Source organism: Furipterus horrens, unplaced genomic scaffold (genome assembly GCF_987537825.1).
Source record: "Furipterus horrens unplaced genomic scaffold, mFurHor1.1.pri manual_scaffold_3, whole genome shotgun sequence".
Classification (NCBI taxonomy): domain Eukaryota; kingdom Metazoa; phylum Chordata; class Mammalia; order Chiroptera; family Furipteridae; genus Furipterus; species Furipterus horrens.
This window is the reverse complement of record NW_028327173.1, coordinates 29714562-29736619: the sequence shown is the minus strand read 5'-3', so window position 1 is coordinate 29736619 and position 22058 is coordinate 29714562. Positions and strand designations below refer to the sequence as shown.

Here is a 22058-nt window from a genome sequence, read left to right as displayed (position 1 = left end):
TGGCACAACCAGGATCAAACCCAGGTTTGACTTCAGAAGCTGGGCTTTTTGCCTTCTCTTTCTCCAAGCTTATGTACTACGCTGGCCATGGGGGAGGGGGAAAAGAGGAGGAAGAAGACACTAGATAACATGTAGTAGGGGAAGAGAACTAAGTGAGAAATACAGAGTTAGGTGAGAATGGGGGAGAGGGAGGGGGACAGTGGCGTCGGGGACGGCACAGGAAAGGCTGGCATGGGAAGAGACTGAGCGAGAATGAAGAATGGACACAGAATTTGTGCAGTTTGGGAATTGAACAGGGGAAGGGGATGAATATAAACATAACCAGTTCTATCACCTCTAAGGAGACTCAGGCTCACGGAAAGGAGTCTGGAGAGTCCAGACCTGTTCCTCAGATCTTACTGAGAAGGCTGGGGTGCCTGAGAGGCAGCCCCGGTGGAACTGTGACTGACAGAAAGGAAGGGCGGGAGCTGTCCCTGGTGCTGACCACGCCCTGACCATGCGGGCTGGTCAGGTATCAGTGGGAGAGTTTCAGTTACACAAACACTAGGTCCTGCCTTCCTCTTCCTCGGGGTCTGCAGTACCTCCTCCCATGCATGCCTAGTTTCACTTTCTACACCTCTCCCCAACCGTGTGCAAGTTTGGGCGCCTCCATAACCCCACACCAGAAACCTATCCTGGAGCTCAAAGCCGTTCTCCAGTTCTTCCCTCCCAATTGGACCCAGCCTCACCTCACCTTCCGCCTGAGTCCCACGTCCTCTCCCTCAGAAGCCTCCCATTCTCATTAGAAATGAAGCTTCCTCTACACAGCCTTCCTTCACTGGTCCCATTCTCCCAGCTTAGCATGGCAGCTATGGACTAGATCAACTTTTGTTTAGACAGGAGAAGGCAAGGCAGAACTAGGAACGCAGCACTCAACACTGTTGATTAAATAAATGTATGCATTCACGAACACTGGAACTAATTTAACCCTTTGAGTGCCATGCATAATTCGAAATTTGGATCAACATGAGAAAAAGTTATATCAATATATAACCCGAGGTACAAAAAAAAGAGAACAAAACATAAAATACAAATTATTCCATTGTTATTTACATTTATAGCCATTGAAAAAAGTCACTGGGAGAGATGCTGGCACTTTTGGGAAAATTTGTCAGTGTCCCTCACAGCTATGTTGGCACTCAACGGGTTAAAGTGGGGGTGCCCATACTGCGGCAATCCTCACCCCACCCGGAGGGCAATGGCAGTATTATGAATGGCTCCAGCCTAGGAGCGGCTGACTCCAGCAGTGCCCCTTCTGCTGTAGGAGCAAGAGGTTGGCTCCACCACTCCCTACCAAGGCCTGGGTCCAAGCATCCTTCTATCCTTCCCCCTGGCCTTCTGGGGTCAGCCAGGTAGGTGGTAGTGGCAGTATAAAGGAAGCAGAGACAACAATGCAGTGAGGGTCTAGGTTTACTCTTTGGGTACAGGGAGGAATGAGGAGGAGGTTTGGGTGGGACAGGAATGCCCCTCAGTAGTCAGCTGTGTAATCTGTGCCGTGTAGCCCCCGGCACAGCAGTGTGAACTCCTTCACCATCTCCTTTACCCGCCTCTTGTTCACTCGCTCGCTGAAGGAGAGAAGGGAGAGCAGGTTAGTACCATCCGCCACTACCTCCTCTTCCAGACCTGAGCCCAGGCCCCATCAGCTCTGCTCACCGAAGGATCTGCTGGCTGAAGGTGTCCTTCTGTTCAGGACTGAGGCGGGCAGAGGGAAAACCGGGTGGCTGCAATGCCTCCTTGATCCACATGCTCAGGAGGCTGAAGCAGTGTTTGTTCAGGGCAAACAGGATGTCAGCAAAGCAGTCCATGAGGCTGCGGGAGGCCTGGCCCCCAATGGCCTGAGGAAGATGAGTTCTCAGGATACCAGGCCTTGCCCCTTCTGCAGCAAAGGTGCCAAGCCATGCCCCACCCCAGTCAGACAGTTCTTCAGCCAAACTGCATAAGATAAGTGAATGCTGCTTTTTGAGAGCCAGCTGATCCTCACAGCAACTCTTACAACTCGCAGACATTTAAATAAGGAAGAAACAGAAGCAGAGAGTTTAGGGAACCAAAGATTTAAGGTTCCCAAAAGGGCAACTGCCATAGCAGTGAGGGCCACTACACCCCCACCAAGCCCCACTGCTCCATCTCACCTCCAGCACTGCTATGAGCAGCATACGGCCGTCCTCCTGTACTACCTTTCCCACGGGTTCTACTTCCCCACATCGAGGCAGTAGCTCTGTCTGTGGAGGATGGAGAGGCCTGTCAGCCCCAGCTCCTTCCCCGCTCATCCTGGAGACAAAATCTATACACCACACCCCTACCCTCTGGAGTCCTGGGCAGTGCAGGGCTGGGTTTAGGGGTGGTGGTGGGGCCAGGGGTCAGCATGGCACTCACAAAGAAGCCACAGGAGGCCTTGACAGTAGGTGCCTCAGGGAACTTGAGGGCCAGCACAGCTGTGGGAGGTAGAGGCAGATCAGATGGGGCCTGAGGACCCTCCTGAGGGGGCCCCAGGCCCACTTGTCCAACTGGCCCCACTTACCACACTGGAACACAGCTTTGACATCCAACCGTTCACACAGGAACAAATCTGGCTTCCGCTTCAGAGCCTGCAGGAGGTGGAGCTGGTAAGCCCAGCCCCAGCCAGCTCCAAGGACCATCCTCCCCACTCGCCTGCCACCCCAGGGCCCAACTTCACACACACAGGCAGAGGCTGCCAAAACCAGCTACCCAGCCATCTCTGGGGTACCCAGACCATCCCAGAGTTTAGCAGGCCAGGAGAGGAGCAGCCAAGGAATGGTAGGGACATGTATGTGTACACGAATACATTGGTATATATCAGAGAGGTTGGGGGTTTATCATGCTGACAGCTTGGATACCAAGTCACTCCCTGAACAAACACTTTCCCCTCTCCCCACCATCAGGGCCAGATTCCTGCAGGCTCCAGGCAGCCAGCGGAGACTTTGCTTTGATTCATAGAGGTAGCTGAATCCCCCTGTGTTTATTAACATGACAGCAGGAAGAAGAGGTGGCAGCCGGACATGGAACACAGCCCAGCAGCCCTGTCCCATGTCCTGTCCTTCAGCAGACATCCTTCAGATCAGGAAGAGGAAAAGTAGGGTAGGAGCCTTGGAGCCACAGCCCCACCTTTCACCCAGGGGACCCTGTGTCCAGGCCCTTCTTAACCATACCCATCCCAAGAACCGTGTTGCCATGTGGGGGGAGTGGATGGAGCACCATGGGCAGATAGCCCACCCCAGTGGTACCAGGACATGACTGGCACATTCTCAGGTCACAGGAAATGCTCTGTACAGCTCTGGCAGTCATCAGATGCTGCTGTTCCCCAGAAGCCTCCCAACACATAACACAGAGACCCCTAACCCTCCAGCCCTGACATACCTTCCAGTCCGCCATGTTCACTTACATGCAAACACCCCACAAGCACCCACATTGAAATGCCCTACTTACCCTCAAACACACTTCTATCACATCCCTTACACACACACACTCTTTCTCTATATTTCCACATTTGCAACATACCCCCCTACATATTAATACACCCAGTCCCCCACATCCCAAAACCATGTCCACACCCACACCCTCAATCTACCCAGTCTTCCTTCCAGCACATGTATTCTCCCAACACATCCATCTACAAATACACACTCAAATACCCACACCCCCAAAGATACAGCCTCAAAGATAGCCCCCTCCCAATCCATCCAGGCCCAGAAGACACTCCCTATTTCCCACTCCTTTCACCTTAACCTCCAAATAAACTATAAGTTACAAGAGAGTAAGAACCATACCCACTTTTGCTCACCATTATATCGTCAGTGCCTAGCAGAGTACCAAGCATGTAATATACCTCAGTAAATATTTGTGGAATGATTAAGCAAAAAACCACATTATTTACATTAACCCACAGGACTCCCCCAACCCACAGGAACCCCATAATACTCAGAACTCCCATATACTAACTCCACATTCCCACAGCCCAACACATATCTCTTCCAAACATACACACCCTAATAGAGACACACCAATACCACAATATATATGCTCTCCTCCATAATACACATTGCTTCCCACAGCTCAACACGCACATGCTTCCCACACATATCAACATTCAAAACCCATTAGTGTCTACAACACAATGAACATGCATCGATGCCCATGTCCACACTCCAATTACACATTCAACGTAATACACATACTACTTACATCAGTTACATGATTTCTGTTCCTCCCAAATCAAATTCAAAACATACAAAGTTAGGGCCAACATACACCAAACACAAACACATCCTAACGCAGCCTCACAGTGGAGCCAGCACCCCACCTCCCAGCAGCAGCACAACCTGTCCAACAGCCCAACTCTGGGCTCCACCGAAGCACATTCATCTCAGCCCGTAGCTCCTCCCCGCCTACCACTCAAGAGCAGGCTGGGGGTACTGAGGCACGCAGTTCCCGGCAGGAGCACGGGGACAATGAACCCCAGGCCCTTAAACTCCAGCCCTGTCCCTGAACTGCTCGGGCACCCCAGCCGCACAGGAGCTGCTGGGCACAGTCGCCACCCCCTCCCTCCCCCACCCACACCAGGCCAGCCCCACTCCCTCCCTTCGGGATCAGCCTCTCCCTGGTCTCTGCAGAAGACTGTGCTAGCTGAGGCAAAGGGGCACTAAAGGAGGATGTTGGGTTGTCAACTTCCACGGAAACAGATGAAGAAACTCTATTCAACTGAACAGAAAAAAAATTTGTCAACAGAAAGCTAAAAATAGGCTTAAATTGAATTTCAACATAAGAGAAAGAGAAAGAGAGAGAACAGAACGTGAATGAATAAAACTAAAACACACCTGTGCCAGGAGTTGCATAAATGAATCAACAATATCAGGATGATCCCTGGGCCCTAAAATATAATAAAGATGGAACTTAAGAAAAAATTATACAAACAGCAACTCAACCTCATATAGTTATGTGGGACTGAGAGCCTGCAGGGAGACAGCGTGGGGGCACATGAGCAGCAGGAAGCAAGATAAAGAAACAAAACATACAAAAACCATGAACTGGGAGAAGCCCAACAGAAAGAGACGGCAAAGTGAAGGACGGGCCTGCCCCAGCTCCCTCCCAAAGGGCCTTCCACTTACTCCCCACTTCTCCTCAGGTCAGCCCCCCAGGTGATTCTTTGGTACTCGAGCAATGCTGGACTCCACATAGCTGAGGAAACAGTCCCCGCACTCTGGTTTCAGCCTCCGGCGGGCTGGGACAGCTCTACACTGCTTCCTAGCACATACCTCCCCATCACTAGCCATCGAACAGGAGAGCAGGGCTGGTTGGTTCTTGGTATCCCCTTTGGAGGCCTGGGTGAAGACCCTGAAATGGCTAGGGTATCAGGACCTGAGCAGGTGCCCCCTCACTTCCATGGCCTTTGGGCTCTTGGTGTGGCCATGGAAAGGAACCTACTGGGCCGACTTAAACCAGAGGACTCCTTGGGTAGGGCAGTGCTCAATATGCTGTGGGGAGGGCCAGGCAAGCCCCTGGCAGGGCCTAGGGAAGAAAACTGCATCTTGAGGCCAGAAATGAATGTCCCACCCAGCAAAGCCCCTCCATATGGACATGGACTCAGCAGAGAGCCAGGCTCAGGGCTGAGGACCAGTTCCCACTATCATCCCACATGAAGAAAGAGGGACCCCAGCCAATGTGTTGCCCCATGGTGCAGTGGGAAGGTAGAGCCCAAGGAAGGGATAGCAAGCCTGGGACAGCATACAGGTAAGGGGACCATCCTGTCCCTCAAGACAACCAACAAGCCCAACAAATAGTATATTGGACAATATTCTGCCTCCAGTTCTGATGACATCTGTGGCAAGGATAAGGCATGCACCCGGAGCTCCCATCCGGGGCACTCCACTCACAGGAGGAGGCACTGCAGGAACACCTGCCTGAGACACCACTAAGGAGCTGTGTGATCTTGCGCAAGCCACACTCAGTTTCCCCACTGGAAAGCAGATAATAGTCTCTTCCTTGCTTCCTTCTCCAGGCTATGAGGAACCACTGATAAAACCTGCCCCTTTCACACCTGAGCCCTGAGTTACTCAACTCCTGGAAAGTGAGGCCCAGTGTGCCCCATTCCTTGATCCCACCACAGACAGCAGGTTCGACATTCAACAGCTGCCCCACTAGTGGTAAGCCAGGCGGTGAGGAAGAAAGGTTCCAAGGGCAGGGGGCCCTCAGCCTCCTTTCTTCAACAGCGTCTGATGCCTGCTCTGGGCTGGCCTCATTCTCGACACTGGGAATGCAGAGAGAAGAGACCCAGCCTCGACCTTGAGGGGCTTGGTCTAGGGACAGAGACAGACATGAAGGCTGATTATTGAATGTAATTGGTGCTGTATCAGCAGTGTGTACATGATGCAGTTTCAGCACAAAGTTAGAAGCACCTGATTCTGCCCTAGAAAATTCTGAAGAATGATGTATGGGCATGGCATGAAGGAGAGCAAGTTTGCCCAATAAAGGGCTTTGGGCGTTACAGTCAGAGGAGCAAGGCACAGGGATCACATAGGACAGGGTAAGGGAAAAGTCAGTGGGATGGACCGCTGGAGCCTTGGGGATGCTGGCAGGGAGGATGTAGAGGGGTATGCAGGAGCTGCACCCTGTGGGTAGGAATGGATGATAACCTGAGGGCAATGGGGAGAAATGAAAGGGTTTTAAGGCAGGCAAGGAAAATGCTCAGATTTGTGTTCTATAAAGATCATGACAGCTGCAGGGTGCAAAATGGACTGGAGAGAAGGGCAGATGTCAGGAAAACCAGTGAGAAAACTGGTGAGGTCATTCAGACACCCTATACTGAGACTTTGGCCATGAAGGCTGGAGAGAAGGGGGCAGACTGTGGGATAACCAGGAGCCAGGACCATCAGGACTTGTCCCCAATTGGATACAAGGAGTGAAAGAAACAGAGTTGAGGATGACTTCATCTGGGTTTCTGGCTCAGGTTTCTCCCCACTTTGGACCTACCCATAGCCCACTGGAGCAGAGGCCAGCATCATGTGACCAGACACTGAGGACATAAGCAGAAAGCACTCTGGCTCCAGCTGAGATCCCTGGTGAGCCTCAAACCTGAGACCATGTGTCCGGGCAAGATTCATGAGGCTGGCGGAGAACAGTGCTGTTTCATTTCCAAGTTAAGAGCCTGGTTAGACAGCAGGGGTAGCCTGGGGCCCCCTCTCCCCAACTCTCTCAGGCTAAGGGCCACAGTGAATCAGGGGCTGGGAGTTAGGACCACAGCCATAGACTTTTTGGCGTGGAAGGGAATAAATCTTGATGCAGGGAAAGGAATCAGCACTCACTGAGTACTTTGTGTGCAAAAACCTCAAGCCCAGGGCCCAAAAGATGCTACTTGAATGCCTATAACAATCCTATCAAGTATAAGAAATCTCCATTTCACAGATACAGAAACAAAGGCTCTGCAAAGGTAGGTGACTTGCCCAAGGTCACACAACTAATTGGTGGTGATGAGCTTAGAATCCAGGTGTATCTAATTTCAAAGTCCATACTCTTTCTACTTTTAATTATATCCCAAAGAAAAGGAGCCAGCCTGGTACCCCAAGCCCCTCAGAGCTTCTGGCCCCACCTTCCCCATCATCCAGATTGGTCCTGAGCCCAGCATGCCAGTAGAAGACGTCATTCATTCTCTTATCCACTTCAACCTAAGATGTCAACTATTTGTAAGGTGACAGTTATGCTGTGCTTCATCCCGTAAGTTTCCCATCAAGTCACATGAGCAACTCAGGGGACAGAGGAGAATAGAATGAGCAGCTTTGGCTCCCCCATCGGGGAAGCAGAGGCAGTGGCAGTGGTGGCAGCAGCACAGACCCTGGTCAGGACTTACCTTGCTGGAAGAGAGTGAGTGTGACGGAGGTGACGAGCAGGAAGAGGGCCTCGATTGGGGGAAAGTGGGCAGGCTCGTGAGCAAAGATGTGGACCAGCTACAACAAAGCAGGGAATGCTGGTCAGCTAGGCCCTGTCTCCAAGGACAGGCCAGCATCCCTGGAATGCAGGTGAGGAGCTCTGCCACGGCCACCATCCAACGCACTCCACCCACCTAGCCCATCCGGGGTCAGACAGATCTCTGACTAGCATGAAATCTATAACACTGCTGTCCCGATTAGAAAGCCCACCTGTCGAGTGAGGTCAAGAGCAGAGGCCTGAGGGATGGTGCTGTACATCCGACCCAGCATCTCACACAGCTGTGGCACCATGGGGGCAAAGTCATCCAACAGCGTCTTAACAGACTTCTCGAAAATAGCGCACACCGCCTTGGGAGGAAGCAGAGAGACCCATGAAATACAAAACAATATTGCATTATAATCATCAAATTTGCTAAGAGACTAGATCTTAATTATTCTAAGCCCTAAAAAAGAAATGCTAATTATGTGACATAATAGTGGTGCTAATTATCACTATAGTGGCAATTGTATCATGTTATATCAAAATGTATCAAATCAACACGTTGTATACCTGAAATTTATACATTGTTATATGCCAAATATATTGCAATTGAAAAAAAGAAAAAGAAAAGGAAAGGGGCCCTGGTCAGCAAGTCATAATTGACTGGAACAGAACGAAGCCCCAGCACAGAGGAGGCCTAAGAAGGGTCCCTTACCTATAAGCCTTGCCTGGCTTTGCGAACCCAGGAAGGTAAATAAGTCTGACCCTCATCCTGAAAGGCAGGAGGCAAAAAGGCCCTTTTCAGAGGGGCATAGGGTGGAACTTTGTAACTCAACTTTTCCTACTTGTATCTCCACCATTTCCCCTCTGGGAGTAGCAACAGCAACAAAATCCTGAATTGAAGAGACCAAAGGCAGGTCTCTGACACTAAAGTGGGTTCCTGACTGTCACTCAGCCACAACACCACAGTCCTTTGGTTGAGCACTTCTTGTTATAGTGGAAAGTTCTGAACATCTTCCCAAAAGATTCTTTGTATCTACGGGACAGGATTCATCTCCTTTATGTCCTTGAGACTATCGCAAGCTTAAGTGGGGCAGCAACATCTTCCTCCTGCTCCACCTCTGAGAAAGCCACCATGGGACAGAGCAAGGTGATCGGGGCTCACCTCCACCACCTGGGCGTCATTCAGCCATTTGCTCAGCACCTTCTGGATAAGCTGGAAGACCTGCTGCAGCACCACTACCACCTGGAAACACAGGAAGAAGATGCCCCCGTCAACATTGTCACCCACCTGAGAAGGACATGGTAGGAGGAAGTAAGCCAGGACTTAAAATTCAAACCTTTCACCCCAGGCTGCCTATTGAAGACTCAGTGCATGAAACCCTGGCAGAAGCAGTGTTTGCTCAAAGCCCCATGAATGAAAGAGGATATTTGAATTCTAGGGATCCTCTCAAAAGAAGCCTCAAATTGCAAAGCCGGGATATTACCAGTGCTTCATAATATTCTTAAAACTGTAACTTTTATGAAATCACTTTGTATCCATTTCTGCTCAGTAAAACTTCTAATGCCAAAAGTCTATGGGCAAGCCCCTGAAGTGGAGACATTGTCTCGCCCGGAGAGGCGCCGCTGATGGAGCACAGCGCAGAATGAGGCCATGGGCGGGAGGGGCGGCAGGAGGACGACTACCAGAAGAAGGGGCTGTGTGGGAGGGATTTAGTCTTCAGCCAAAGGGTAACTGAAACTGGGCTGGAGAGTTGAGCAGGGCAGCCAGGGCACTGTGGCTTCCTTTTCTCCAGGAGAAAACACTGAAGGAAGTACTGGGAACGATGACCAAGGCAGTCCCTCATATTTGTACAAAACTTTGCAGTCTGCAAAGTGCTTTCACTCAGGACCACATCTGCTACCCAGAAGTTCTATGAGATGAGCAAACCAACATTCCGAGGTTCATAGTTGTGAGTGGGGAGCTAAGGCGTGTCCCAGCTCAAACAGCTTACAAGTGGCCGTCCAACCCCGTGCCCCAGCTTAACCACAGCACTTATCACAATGCTTTGGGACAATCTCTTTACATGTATTTCCTCTAGACTGGGAGCAACTCAAAGGTAAGAACTATTACATGTGGGTCATGTAAGCATCCTTGGTGCCCACAGGGGACACTGAATGCTGAAACAGAAGGTCCCAGTGTTGGGGGTTACACAGCAGCCCATAATTACATCACAGAGGATAATGTCAGTGTCCCCTATGGTGTGAAGGAACCACAATAACATCACAGGAGTTAGGCTGCGGACAAAGAGACCACCCACAGGGTGAGACAATGACATCATTCCCCACAGAGTGGGGGGGCAATGATAAGATCATTCACCGGGTCAGAGGACCAAATGCATCATGCCCCAGGGAGCAATAACAATGTTACCCATAGAGCTGGAGGTGACAATGACATTCCCAAAGGGTTGGGGGTAGGGGCAATGGCAATGACAACATCACCCACGGGGTTGGGTCCCTGTGGCACTGGCAGCTTCCGGAGCTCGGAGCCTTCATGATCATCCTCATGATGACTGACGTCCAGTGTGGTAAAGAGGTTGGAGAGAAGCCCCAAGATGTGGACAATGGCCAGCTTGTTGGAGGGATTAGGCTATGGAAAGAAGCAAACTGAGTTCTGGACCTCCCAGCCCCAGTGTGGACCCGTGACGCCCGTCCTGACTGCCAGTTCCAACCCCACCCCTCGGCAGCATGGCCCACACAAAGGGACGCCCCAGAGTCCTACCCCTGCTGCTCCCTGGCCACACACACACACACACCACCCAAGCTCACTCACTATCTCCTCTGCCAGCTTCTCCAGCTGCTGGATATAGGGCGAGATGAGCAAGTGCAGGTTCTTCAGGATCTCCTCCACCTGCAGGGCTGACAGCAGGAAGCCCAGAGCCTGCATCAGCCACATGCACTGACTTGTCTGCGGGAGAGAGCATGGAGGGTCAGTCCTGGACACACCTGGTTGTGGGCGGGGAGAATAAACCGACTGAGGAAGCTTCCAAGAACAAATAATAAGGGACAAGGCTAGAGATAGTATTTCTGTGGGTTCTTGCAATATTCCCAGGGAACTCCCTAGAAACTTTTGAGCTCACCTTGTGGATCTGTTTCATTAGCACATCCTGGGGATGAAAATAAGGAATATGGTATCAGAGCAGTGCAGAGTGTGTCCCAAGGCCCAGTCCACCCAGGACCCCTGCCTACCTGGGAGACAGCCACAATGTTGGCAGCATAGGGTGGCAGGTCATACTTGCATTCTCGGCAGATCTTCTTGAGGGTGGACACAGAAGAGACAGAGAGCTCAGGATTGCCCAGGGCATGCAGTACGAGGGGCAGAACGCTGTTGATCATGACGGGGTGGTCAGCCAGCCATTCAGATAGAGCTCCTGGAGGAAGAAGGGGGAGAGGAGGATATCTGAGGAAGGCAGAGCTCCCGAGCAGTGTCAGATCACAGCCCCAGTACAGAGCACTGCTCATTCAGAAGACTGGACAGGCAAATACGCATGCACATGGTCAAACATTATCCTTAAATCTGAGAAGCAGGAAGGAGTTACTCAGTAGAGACCCAGCACTGTCAGTCCATTGACAATAAACTAGCCTCACTGAACTGCAGCTCAGTACACTCAGTGCGAAGGACCCCTAGATGTGCCAGGACTGTTAGCTGGCTGCAACACTGACTGCGTGTGTGGGCATGATGTCTCTCCCATTTTGGATACAACCCAGCAGGCCGTCTGTAGCTGGGATGGATGCCTATGGCTCTGAGAATGTGCTCATGGGTGTGTACCAAGTCTCACCAATGGTGAACATGACTGTATCTGCCAGCTGCACGTTGCTGATGCTGATCCGTGGGATTAGGCCAATGAGCCCAGGCACCACATCAGAATAGTTGACGTCAATAGTCTCTGCGATGGACTGGAAGCCGTAGAGCAGGGCCTCTGTGTGCTGGGGAAAGAGGGTGCCACTGGCTTGGCCGAAGAGCAGAGTGTGACAGATCTGGGAGGGCTGAGGGGATCAGGCTTGGGGGGTACCTGCCAGGAGTAGGGCTCCTCAGAGCTGGTAAGCAAACGACCCAGCTTGTCATAAAGGTTACTGAGCAGCTCGGCACCCAGCATTTCATAAACATACATGAGCGTGTCTGAGATGTCCACCCTGAGAAGCAGATGAAGGCCTTGTACACAGCCTGGATCCTGCCCCCAAGCCCAGGAGCCCACCTTGGTACCCTCAAAACCCTGTGAAAGTGCTGAGAGAATAGAGAAAGGAGCCCCAGGGTTCAGAAAGCCTGGCCTTGCATCCCTCCCCTCATCGCCTTCATTATCTCAGGAGTCCGTGTAGGGCTAGCATTGGCCTGCTACCATCACCTGTAAATTCGGAACTGCTCCTTCTCGTCTGAGGACCAGAATCCATATTCCTCATCAGAAGGGAACTGGGCCTTGTGCAGAAGCACATCCACCAGCTGGAAGTAGACTGGCCGGTATACCTGCTGGTACACAGCCTGCTTCTCTGCCTCAAAGGACAGAATATCATCCTGAGAGAGCCAGGGAAGACCATTAGCCACCCCACCAGCAGCCACAAAAGTCTACCTTCTTTCATCGCAGCCCCCTCCTCTTGGAGGTCACATAGACACACCTGCAGTGTATACCAGAAGGTCAGGGTCAGGGAGCTGGTGGTCTCATTGACGGGATAGTGGCCAGGGATACCCGTGCAGAACATGATCATGTTGACAAGGGCCAGGAAGCTCTGCCAGTGGTCCACTTGGTCCAGCAATGCCCTGGGAGGGAGGAGAGAGAGTAAGGGCACTTCACCGCCCCCAAGAGGGTACCCCTCTTAGCCCTTAGAATACCCCGAATTCCACCCCCAGGTGCCCCACTCCTCACCGAGAGTGGTTCTCGCCTAGGGCCACAGCAATGCGACAGATGCCATGGGAGGTCTCCATGTCCCCATTCTGCACTGCCTGTCGCAGTTGATCCTGCAGTCCCAGCACCAGTGGGATGAGTTTCAGGAGTGTGTTCACATACCTGGAGATGTTGAGGGGAGGAGACCCATCAGAGCTGTCTGCCCATCTCTTACCATATTTGAAAGAAAGGTACATTCTCCCTGTCTTCCATTAAGGCCTTCCTCCCCATGTCAAATCCCAAGTGAAAAAGAGGGCAGGGCCTACATGGCAGCTTTGATGCTGTCCATGTTGGGGTGAACTTTAGGCCAGAGACCTCCAGGACAACTCTGGAAAGGAAGCATAGGGTCAGAATTATGGGTTGAATTGTGTCTTCCTATTAGACTCAGAATTGATGCTGGAATGCATTAAGATTTGTAGGAGAATCTGGGATGGGGTTAATGTATTTTACATGTGGGAAGGATATAACATTTGGGGGGCCAGAGGGCAACTGTTATGGGTTGAACTATCCCCCCTCAAAAAATAATAAAGGATATTTTGAAGTCTTAACCTGTAGTACCTCAGAATGTGACCTCACTTGGAAATAGGGTCATTGCAGATAAGGTCATAGAGTCAGGAGACCCTAATACAATATGAGTGGTGTCGTTATAAAAACATATCCATGTGAAGACGGAGACTTACAGGGAGAATGACATGTGACAGCAAAGGCAGAGATAAGAGTTACACAGCTGCATGCCAAGGAACACTGAAGAGTGCCAGCAAACCACTGGAAGCTGGGAGGAGGCAAGGAGGGTTCTCCTACAGGTTTGAGGGAGCTGACACCTTGATTTCAGACCTTGAGCCTCCCCAACTGTGAGACAATACGTTTCTGTTGTTCAGAGCTACCCACTGTGTGGTACTTTACGACAGCAGCTCTAGGAAACTAACACAGATACTGTTCAGGAGACTGAACAGGATGGGAGATAGAAGCATTAACACAGGAACCCAGTTAAAGACTTTGAAAGGCTGCAACAGCTCGTAAGAGCATCAGTCCCTACCATCCACTCCACCCGCTACCAAATCCTAAATCCTATGTACACTGATGCCAGTAGGAAGAGAAAGTAGATGCTGAACTCAGAGAGCTAAGAGGCAAAATAAACAGGACTTGATGTGAAGATGGGAAAGAGTCAGGGACATGTGAAACAACTCGGTGGATAGTGGGGCTATTTACTGAGACCTAGAGGGGTGGGTGGAGGGGGACAGTAACCAATTTAATGGGCAGCTGGGAAGTGATATGCTCAGTGTTAGGCTTGTTTAATCAGAGGTGTTGGTGAGATATGCAGGTGGAAGTGTCCAGAGAGTTGGATATAAAAGCATGAAACCCAACAGAGAGGTTAGAGCAAGAGACATAGATTTTGAATCATCAGAGAATAGCTGGAGAATTGCTCAGGAAGAGTGTTCGTTCAGTGAGCGAAAAGATAGTCCGGGTCAGAGCTCTGAAGCACAGTGACCCCTAAAGGAGCCGAGGAAGCAAAGTACACAAAAGAGACCGAGAGAAGGCGAGCTCCATCGCTCTGGACTCCTTCCCAGTTGCTTGCTCTATGGAGATCAGATTAAGCAGAGCAAGTGACACTCCCAGGAGGGATCAGATGCTTGGGACCCCTCTGCTGTATATCATAGTGTCACCATACCAATCTATGCAGAGGTGGGAGGGAGGAATACTGAGTGTCCAGAAGGAGTTCTATCTGGACTTACCTCAAGCAGGTTGCTAGGTAGGTAGCCTCATAATCTTAGGGGTAAGATGTGGACAGAGGCAACCAGCCCAATATGTCAGCCTCCACATCCCAATTCTGGTGAGATAAGACGTCCATGCCAGGATATCCCTGGCCCAGAGACAGCCCCAGAGGGCGCTGCCTAGAGACAGCTGGGATAGCTTCAGTCTCATGATCCTGACACGGGCTGTACCATCAGACAATGGGCACCTTCAGGCCAGACTCTGATACAAAGAGCAGGGACATGGCCAAGGCCATGACCTGTGAGTTCCCCAGCAGCTGAGACGGGGGCAGGAGGTAATGCCCTACCCTCATAGCACCCCCACTGCATTCCACAGCTCCCTCACACCTGCCAAAATTCATGCACACAGAAGGTCCTCAATGAAGTCTCTTAATTCGTCCTATCTGAGCATTACAATAAATCAAGGACAATATGGCCCAGAAGGATTCAGAATATTACTCAAGGTCATACAGAAACTTAACAGATAGGTTCCAGGCTGAGAAAGGTCTGCTTTTCTTTCTGGCTCCAACCTGAATTTCCCCGAAGGATCTATGGTGATCTCAGCCCCATCTCTCAAGTCCTAATTGATGAGGGCATCCAAGAGCCTGTCTAATTCGCCTTCTCTCTTCTACCAGCCACCAATGAAGTGTTTTTCCAGAATTAAAAACATATCACAGGAGGGAAAAAAACATTTTAAAGGAGAGAGAGCCAGGCATCCAGCAGCAGCTGAGGAGAAGAGGAAAAAGGGTGATTTAAGTGCAGACTTTGCTAAGGGGAGGGCGATGTCAGGAAACCTGGTTAAGGCAGTGGTTGGATGATCCAGAAGTCCAAACCACTGAAGGTGACTTGGTCAAGCCAAAGCTAGGAAACTAGACAAGAATAGAGCAAGGTTCTAACTCTGACTCTGGACTGGGTGTAGCCCATCCATTGGAGAACTTCTTGCATAGATTTTCTACCCCTGGGCACCTATGCCTGAGACCTGTGAGTCGACAGGAGAACAGATCTGAAGCCCCCAGAAGTTTCTAGGTTTGGGGGAGGGAGATAAGAGAGGATGTCTTTAGGGCCATGGCTGAGACTGGGTTCAAGAGGACTGATTCCAGTCAGTCAGCTCAAGCTGCTGGAGCAGGGCTGCTGGGACTCCTTAGCTGCCACTCACACTGAGCTCAGTCCAGACCTGCAATTAGAGATCCAGGAGCAGAGCTTAAAATGGGGAGAGTTGCTAAGCAACAAAGGGAGCTGCAGCCAATGGGCGCTCAGGAGGCTGTGGGTTCCCTCACTGGCTTCTTGCTTGCTCATTCGTTCAGGGGAGAAGAGGCATCAATTATCTGCCAAAGCCCTGGAGACTGGCTGGGCGGGTAAACCTGGGTGTATCCAAGGACATCCCATATCACCCACGCACTGGCTCTGGCCAATTCCCCTTACCTAACAGTCTGAGCCCAGCCAGCACTTGAGCTTCAGGCTGCCAAGAAAGGCCTTGACCTGGGACTTGGTACCCAACTTAGGTTGGAAAACCTGGGAAACCAGGGGAAAAGCATCATACTAACTGCAAGTGCAATAATGATATTAAATACTAGCAACTGCAGTTTATGGAGTGCACAAGAACCACACTAAAACATTCTTTTATTATCCCCATACCAAAATATTCTTTTATAAAGTACCAGACACAGGTTCTGTGCACATTATCCTATTTAAATCCTTAACACTTTGTGAGGTAGATATGATCACACCCATTTTACTGATGCTTAAAAGTGGCTCGCTCTGGGTCTCAGATCTAGTAAATGGACCATCTACAATTCAAACTCAGATGTGATTCATGCCAAGGCTAGCGCCACTAACCATTCCCCTAGGTGTTCTCTTTCAGTGTTTCACCCCCCTCTAACTCTGCCAAGGGTTCCCACAGCCCCATATCTAAAATGTTAGTGTAAGGCCTCCAGTCTTGCTCAGGTCAATTGCCTTATTCCAAAAATCTCATCAAGCCATTTTCTATGCTTTAAAATCTTTAACATCTTAATATCGTCCTCAGGATGAAGACTGAAATCTTAAGCTGGCTGACAAGGTCCTGTGAGATCCAGGCCCAGGTCTACAGCTGGCCCCAAAACCCTGCTGTCCACTCACACCCTCTCACCAGGCTCTCTCACCCTGGCCTGGGCTCTTTCATTCATCTGAAATGTCCTCACCGTATCCATCACCTCCATCTGACTAACTCTTATACAGCCATCAAAGCACAGCTCAGTTGTCACCTCCCCTGGGAAGTCTTTCACAACCCACAGAATGGGTTAAATGCCTCTTCTAGGCTCTTACAGCTCCCCCTGATCTCTCCATTAGAGTATTTATCATGTTGACTATACTTGCCCATTCGCGTACCTACTAGGTTATGAGCTCCTAACTTGCAGAAATCAACCCATTCATCTTTATGCTCCTAGTGCTCAGCACAGGGCCCAACACACAAACAGGGACTTCACAAACATTTGTTGAACAAACACCCTACTACACGTACCTTCTTCTGAGTCCTTGAAACTATCACAGTGCTGCCCATCACAGGCCTTTGCATCTGCTGTAGCCTCGAAGCCTGCAACACCAACCTCTCCTACCCCTGCTCCTATCTCTGATCACTCAGGCAACTCCTACTTTTCATCCGTTCGAAAAATACTGAATGCCACCAAGTGCTGCCAGGCACAATGTGACAAAATAAAATGACAGCGTGCCTATCTTCACAGAGCTGAGAGACTAATGGGGAGACATACATTAACTTACAATGAAACCGTGTTATGGGCTAAGAAGGAAAAGAAACCGGGAGCTGAGATAAAGAATAAAGAAGATCAAACTTAGTCTTAAAAATCATTGCGGATGTGAAGCTGAAGCTGAGGCAGAAGTGATATGTCCAGTACATGTGATGGTTCAGAGCCTAGAAAGAGCGTGGAACATTCAAGGAAACGAAAAGACTGTGAGAGTGAGGCGGGGGGTGAGGCTGGAGATGTCATATTGTGCAGCATCTCTGTGAATCACATTAAGGACTCCGAGCTTTATCCTAAGAGCAGTGAGAAGCCACTGAAGAGTTCTGTGTAGAAAGGAAAGATTAGAAACTCATTCTCCAAAGATCACTCTGGCAGCTGGGTGGACAATGAAGGGCGGAAGAGTCAAAACCAGGGGACTGGTGAGAAGGCTCTACAGTAATCTGGGAGGAGGTGATGACAGCTGGGACTAGAGTGGTGGCAGTGGAAATGGAAAAACCAGATCTGCAATATGGTACGGGTCAGAATAGTCAGAACTTGGCTGAGAGAAAGAGGTGAGTCAACTATTTTAACTGAATAATTCACTGGATGGTTAGTTGTTTAATGTCTGTCTCCTTCTCTGAACCATGGGACAGGGACCATGTCTTGATGGGTTCCTTGCTGTATCTCCAGCATAGGACCACACACGCAGTAGAAACTCAATTGGTGTTATTGAGCAGATGGATGAATGGACATGTGGCTGGTGGAGCAGACTGTCCCTCTCTGGAAAGGTGGGGACCAGCTCACCTCTGGGCATCAGGCTGTGAGATGGCATTGACAATGGCCTCCACACTGCTATCGAAGAGCTCCGAGTCCTGCAGTGCTGTGAAGGCAGCTTGAATGAGCGCCTCGCAGTCCTGCAGCGGCACCTCCAGCTGCACCCAGCTGGAAAAGCACTTGAGCACCTTCTGACGCACACAGCTGGGTGAGCTGGGCTGCTGTAGCAGCTGCTCCAGCAATGGAAAGACAGCCCCACACTCCACTGCCAGGCTGGCCCGCACCAGGCCTTTGCGATACTGGGGCAGGCGACTGGTCTGAAATTCCTCAGGCAGCACTGTCAGCAGCTCTAGCAGAGCCAGGCAGCGACCCTGGCCATCCACTGGTGAGTCCTCAGCCTGGAAGAGTCGTACCATGTCTGCCACAGCACATGGCCAAGCGTCAGGCATCATGCTGAGCGCCAGCGAGGCCAGCGCCACACACAGCCGAGTCAGCACAATCTTGGAACCACTGGCAAAGCGGGTGATCTGAGTGAAGAGCTGTGCCTTTAGACTTTCATACTGGTCAGTGGGGATGTCACTCCAGTAGCGAGAGATCTTGATGTGCAGAGCACTGGCCCCAAAGTACTGGATCTCAGGCACCTTGTCGGGCTGCAGCAGCTGCCAGCTGAAGTGCCAGGCCTGTGGGGAGACCTGGGCCTGCATCAGCCACTTCTGAGCCAGGTTCTTGTTCTCAATGTTGGGGTCGTAGTAGAGCTGGTGCAGCGCCTGCAGGACAGCACAGGATTGAGCAGGTGCTGGCCACTCTGGATCCTGCCAGAGCCCAGAAAAGAAGCCGTGACTTGGTCCTGCAAGACTGCTCTCTCTGACTGAGGGGCTGAGCAGAAAGGGAGAGCTCAAGGCTCTGCAGTTTCCTGGGTCTGGGGTCCTGCTGAAATCCTGAAAACCTGAACTTTGTCCATGCTCTATCATATCCTCTTCCACTTAGAGTAAAACATTATGGTTCAAAGAGTGAACCTCCACAAGAAAGCATACATACACACAAAAAGAGGAGACTAAGCTCACCAAAGGGGAGGCATGAGAGGTAAAGGGCAAGGCTCAGGAGGAAAGAATGGCTCCACAGGGATGAAGCTGAGCCGGAGAGGAGCAAGACACAGCCTGAGAGGCCCTGACCCTCCCAGGCACAGCTGTTCCCATCAACACCAAAAACCCCATTCAGCTCCCCCAGGATCATCCCTAGGTCACTCCAGATGTTGGCACCAAAGCCAGTGTGAAATCTGAGAAGGACTACAACTTTGCCAGGCAGCCCTTGGGCAGAGACATACTGGAGAAGGGGGTGGGAAAACTCCTCAGAGAGTGCATGGGAGGGTCCAAAAAGCTGATCCAGAGAAGGCTTAGCATGCAGCCCTCGAAAATGCCTAGCCTGGAGCTCTCAAACAGCTGAACCCCCAGGGGCCCAATTCCATTGGGACATCACACTGTAAGGAACCAGATTTATCACCCTGGTAGCACATGGAACAGTGCGCCACCACGCCAGCAATGCGCAGCCCCAGGAGTTGGAAGAATAAGCCTAGGACTCTGACCCCTTAACAGTCTCCATCCAAGGAGGCTTAGCCGTATCTGTCCCTCTGACAGCCAGTTATGGCCACTGTCCTTGTCTGGCTGCTCAGGGATGCAGAGGTAGACAGAGAGCAGAAGCAGAAGGGAAGCATCCTCACCATTTGGCATGCCAAACAGGGTTCAAGAATAACAAATAAGTACCTGGGACTCTTCCCTATTTTCCATGAAGGTAATAGGGGGGATGCATTTCTGCATTCTAGGCCTCTGGGGGAAGAATCCAGAAGGGAACCAGAAAGGCAGTTTTCAAAAAAAATGGACTGGGCCATGAGGCAATCTGGGAGGGCCATGGCAGGAAGCTATATGGGCAGACAAGTGGGAAAGAACCCTGAGGCTGCCAACAAAACCAGGCCCTTGGACCCAGCACAAAACAAAGGGGGCCAGCCATACTCCTGCCTGGCTTCATACAATAAAGGGTCTTTCTCCAAGAAAGAGTGAAAACTATAACCCAGGTTGTGTCAGTCCCAGGTTATTTTCTGAGCCCCTGGCTCAACCAGAAGGATCTAGGATGGTTCCGCATCAGCATGGCTCCTGGGGACTGAGCTGCAGGTCCCCTGGGTTCCTGGGTTCTTACTGCACTGCTCATGCAGTTCCCCCCGATCTGCAGAACAGCCAGTCTGGTTGGAGGGCTAAGCCACAGGCACTCTGGAGGGACCATCCCAAGACCCCAGAGTATCTATCCACAGAGGACCCATGTCTGAGAAAAGCCAAATATAGCCCATTAGGACACTGTAACACTGCTGCCTGCTTGCCCAGAGAGACATGAAATGCCAGCTGTCCTGGGGACACCATCCCAGCGGGCACCCAGCCCAGGCTGGGCGCTGGCATCAGTGTCAGTCCCCAGAACTTCTGCTCTGTCACTGGAGTACCCACCCCAGGGCCCTCATACCTTCTCCACGTTCTCCACAGTGAAGTCCAAGGCTGGTGCTGCTCCAGCCCCTGCAGTCCCCGGCTGCTCCTCCCGCCGGTCCATCCTTGCTCCCTCCCCAGCGGGGAGGTGGACCCTGACCTTCTCCTGCCCCAGCCCTTTGGCTGCTGGTCCCCTTGCTAGACCCCGGCTTGGGTGCCCAGGAAGTGGTGTGGTGACAGGGGACCCAGGGTTGGCATGGCTGCCGAGGCCTCCCCACCTCGATTGGGGGTTGGGCTTGCCAGAAACCAAGAGGGGTGCTCTTAGAAATACACCCACTGAGGGGGACTCCGAGGAGGGAGCCGTCTGTGAGCTCTCAGGTGGAGGTCCTAATGGCAGGTCACGGCTGTTTCCAGAATCTGTGACGAGCGAGTCATAGGGGAGGGAGGCCTGTGGGGAAAACCGAGCCCATGGCCCATGAGGGGTCACAGGGTCGAAGGCCTGTACCTACAACACCCTCGTCTGACTGCACTCCTGGGTCCAATGAGGAGGTCACTGGGGTGGGAGGTCACGGGGGAGAGAGCCCTTCGCGGGTTACGGAAGGCGATCCAAGGAAGCGCGGGGGCGCAGCCTCGACAGTCTGGAGCGAAGAGTCCGTAGGCTTGAGGGGTTGTGGCAGGTGCCCTCCGCTCGGCCTGGCCCGCGCTCTTCTCACAGCCCGGCTCCGGCCCGCTATCGCCTCTGCCTCCACCCCAGTGACTGACAAGCAAGCCAGCCCGGCCGGGACGGGGCGGGGACCTCAGCGAGGCGTGGGCTGCCCCGAGCGCCTGTTCCTGGCACTGCCGACTCAGGCCCCGTCCCTGCCCCGCTCCTGCCCTGATGGACCCGGCCCGGCACAGCCCGTTGTGGTCCGGCGGAACTGCGCGGAAACTCATTCCGGGTCTTCGATCCCGTCCTCGCGCCAGTCCGCGCACCACCGAACAGGCAACAGACCTGCGTGCTGCTCGAGGACCTCGCTGAGCCAAGGCCCTGCCGCTACGCACCCTGGAAAATGTAGTCTGCGTCGCGCCCAGCGGGAGGGCGGTGCCTGGAAGCGGAGGCCGGGAGCACGTGGGCTTGTGGACTTGTGCAGCCCAGGAGCCTCAGGCTTAGTGCCGCTCCCTGGGAATGTGTGACTCTCAAGGGGCGTGTGGATGGAGGTGGGAGGCCCAGGCTGGAGGAAAAACGGTGTGTGTGTGTGTGTGTTGGTGGGGGTGGAGAAGGTGGAGGACAGGTCACATTGATGTTCTGCTTCGCGTGCATCCTGAGTCCCAGGAAGAGGACCGTGTAGGGCGTGAGCACCACTTTGCGAGGCAAGGGGGCTTGGCGCGCCTCAGGAATAAGAAAAGACGGCTCTCGGAACCACCCAGTGAGCAACCAGTAAGTCACATACCATGGACAGTGCTCGGAGAATTTCACAAGGTTCTCGGAAGCAACTTATCTTT

The 22058-nt window shown here is 51.9% G+C and overlaps 1 protein-coding gene across 4 annotated transcripts; it reads right to left on the bottom strand.

The window, feature by feature from the left end:
• Positions 1-1431: 1431 nt before the first annotated feature.
• IPO13 (importin 13) lies at positions 1432-21357 on the bottom strand. Of its 4 annotated transcripts, XM_090269291.1 has the most exons (20): positions 20617-21356; positions 18142-18878; positions 12855-12995; positions 12607-12748; positions 12339-12505; positions 12009-12129; positions 11775-11922; positions 11185-11366; positions 11076-11102; positions 10769-10903; positions 10442-10585; positions 9122-9202; positions 8187-8324; positions 7898-7994; positions 4872-4924; positions 2558-2624; positions 2413-2471; positions 2169-2258; positions 1693-1874; positions 1432-1604 (listed from the first exon to the last, which is right to left on the bottom strand). In XM_090269291.1, exons 1-20 carry the CDS (start codon positions 20698-20700, stop codon positions 1508-1510), a joined length of 2892 nt encoding a protein of 963 aa, XP_090125417.1. In that variant the 5' UTR covers positions 20701-21356; the 3' UTR covers positions 1432-1507. The 4 variants fall into 4 exon arrangements, with proteins under 4 accessions (XP_090125417.1, XP_090125418.1, XP_090125419.1 ...); XM_090269292.1 differs by lacking the exon at positions 2169-2258; XM_090269293.1 differs by lacking the exon at positions 12009-12129 and having other exon boundaries at positions 11775-11941.
• Positions 21358-22058: the final 701 nt, after the last annotated feature.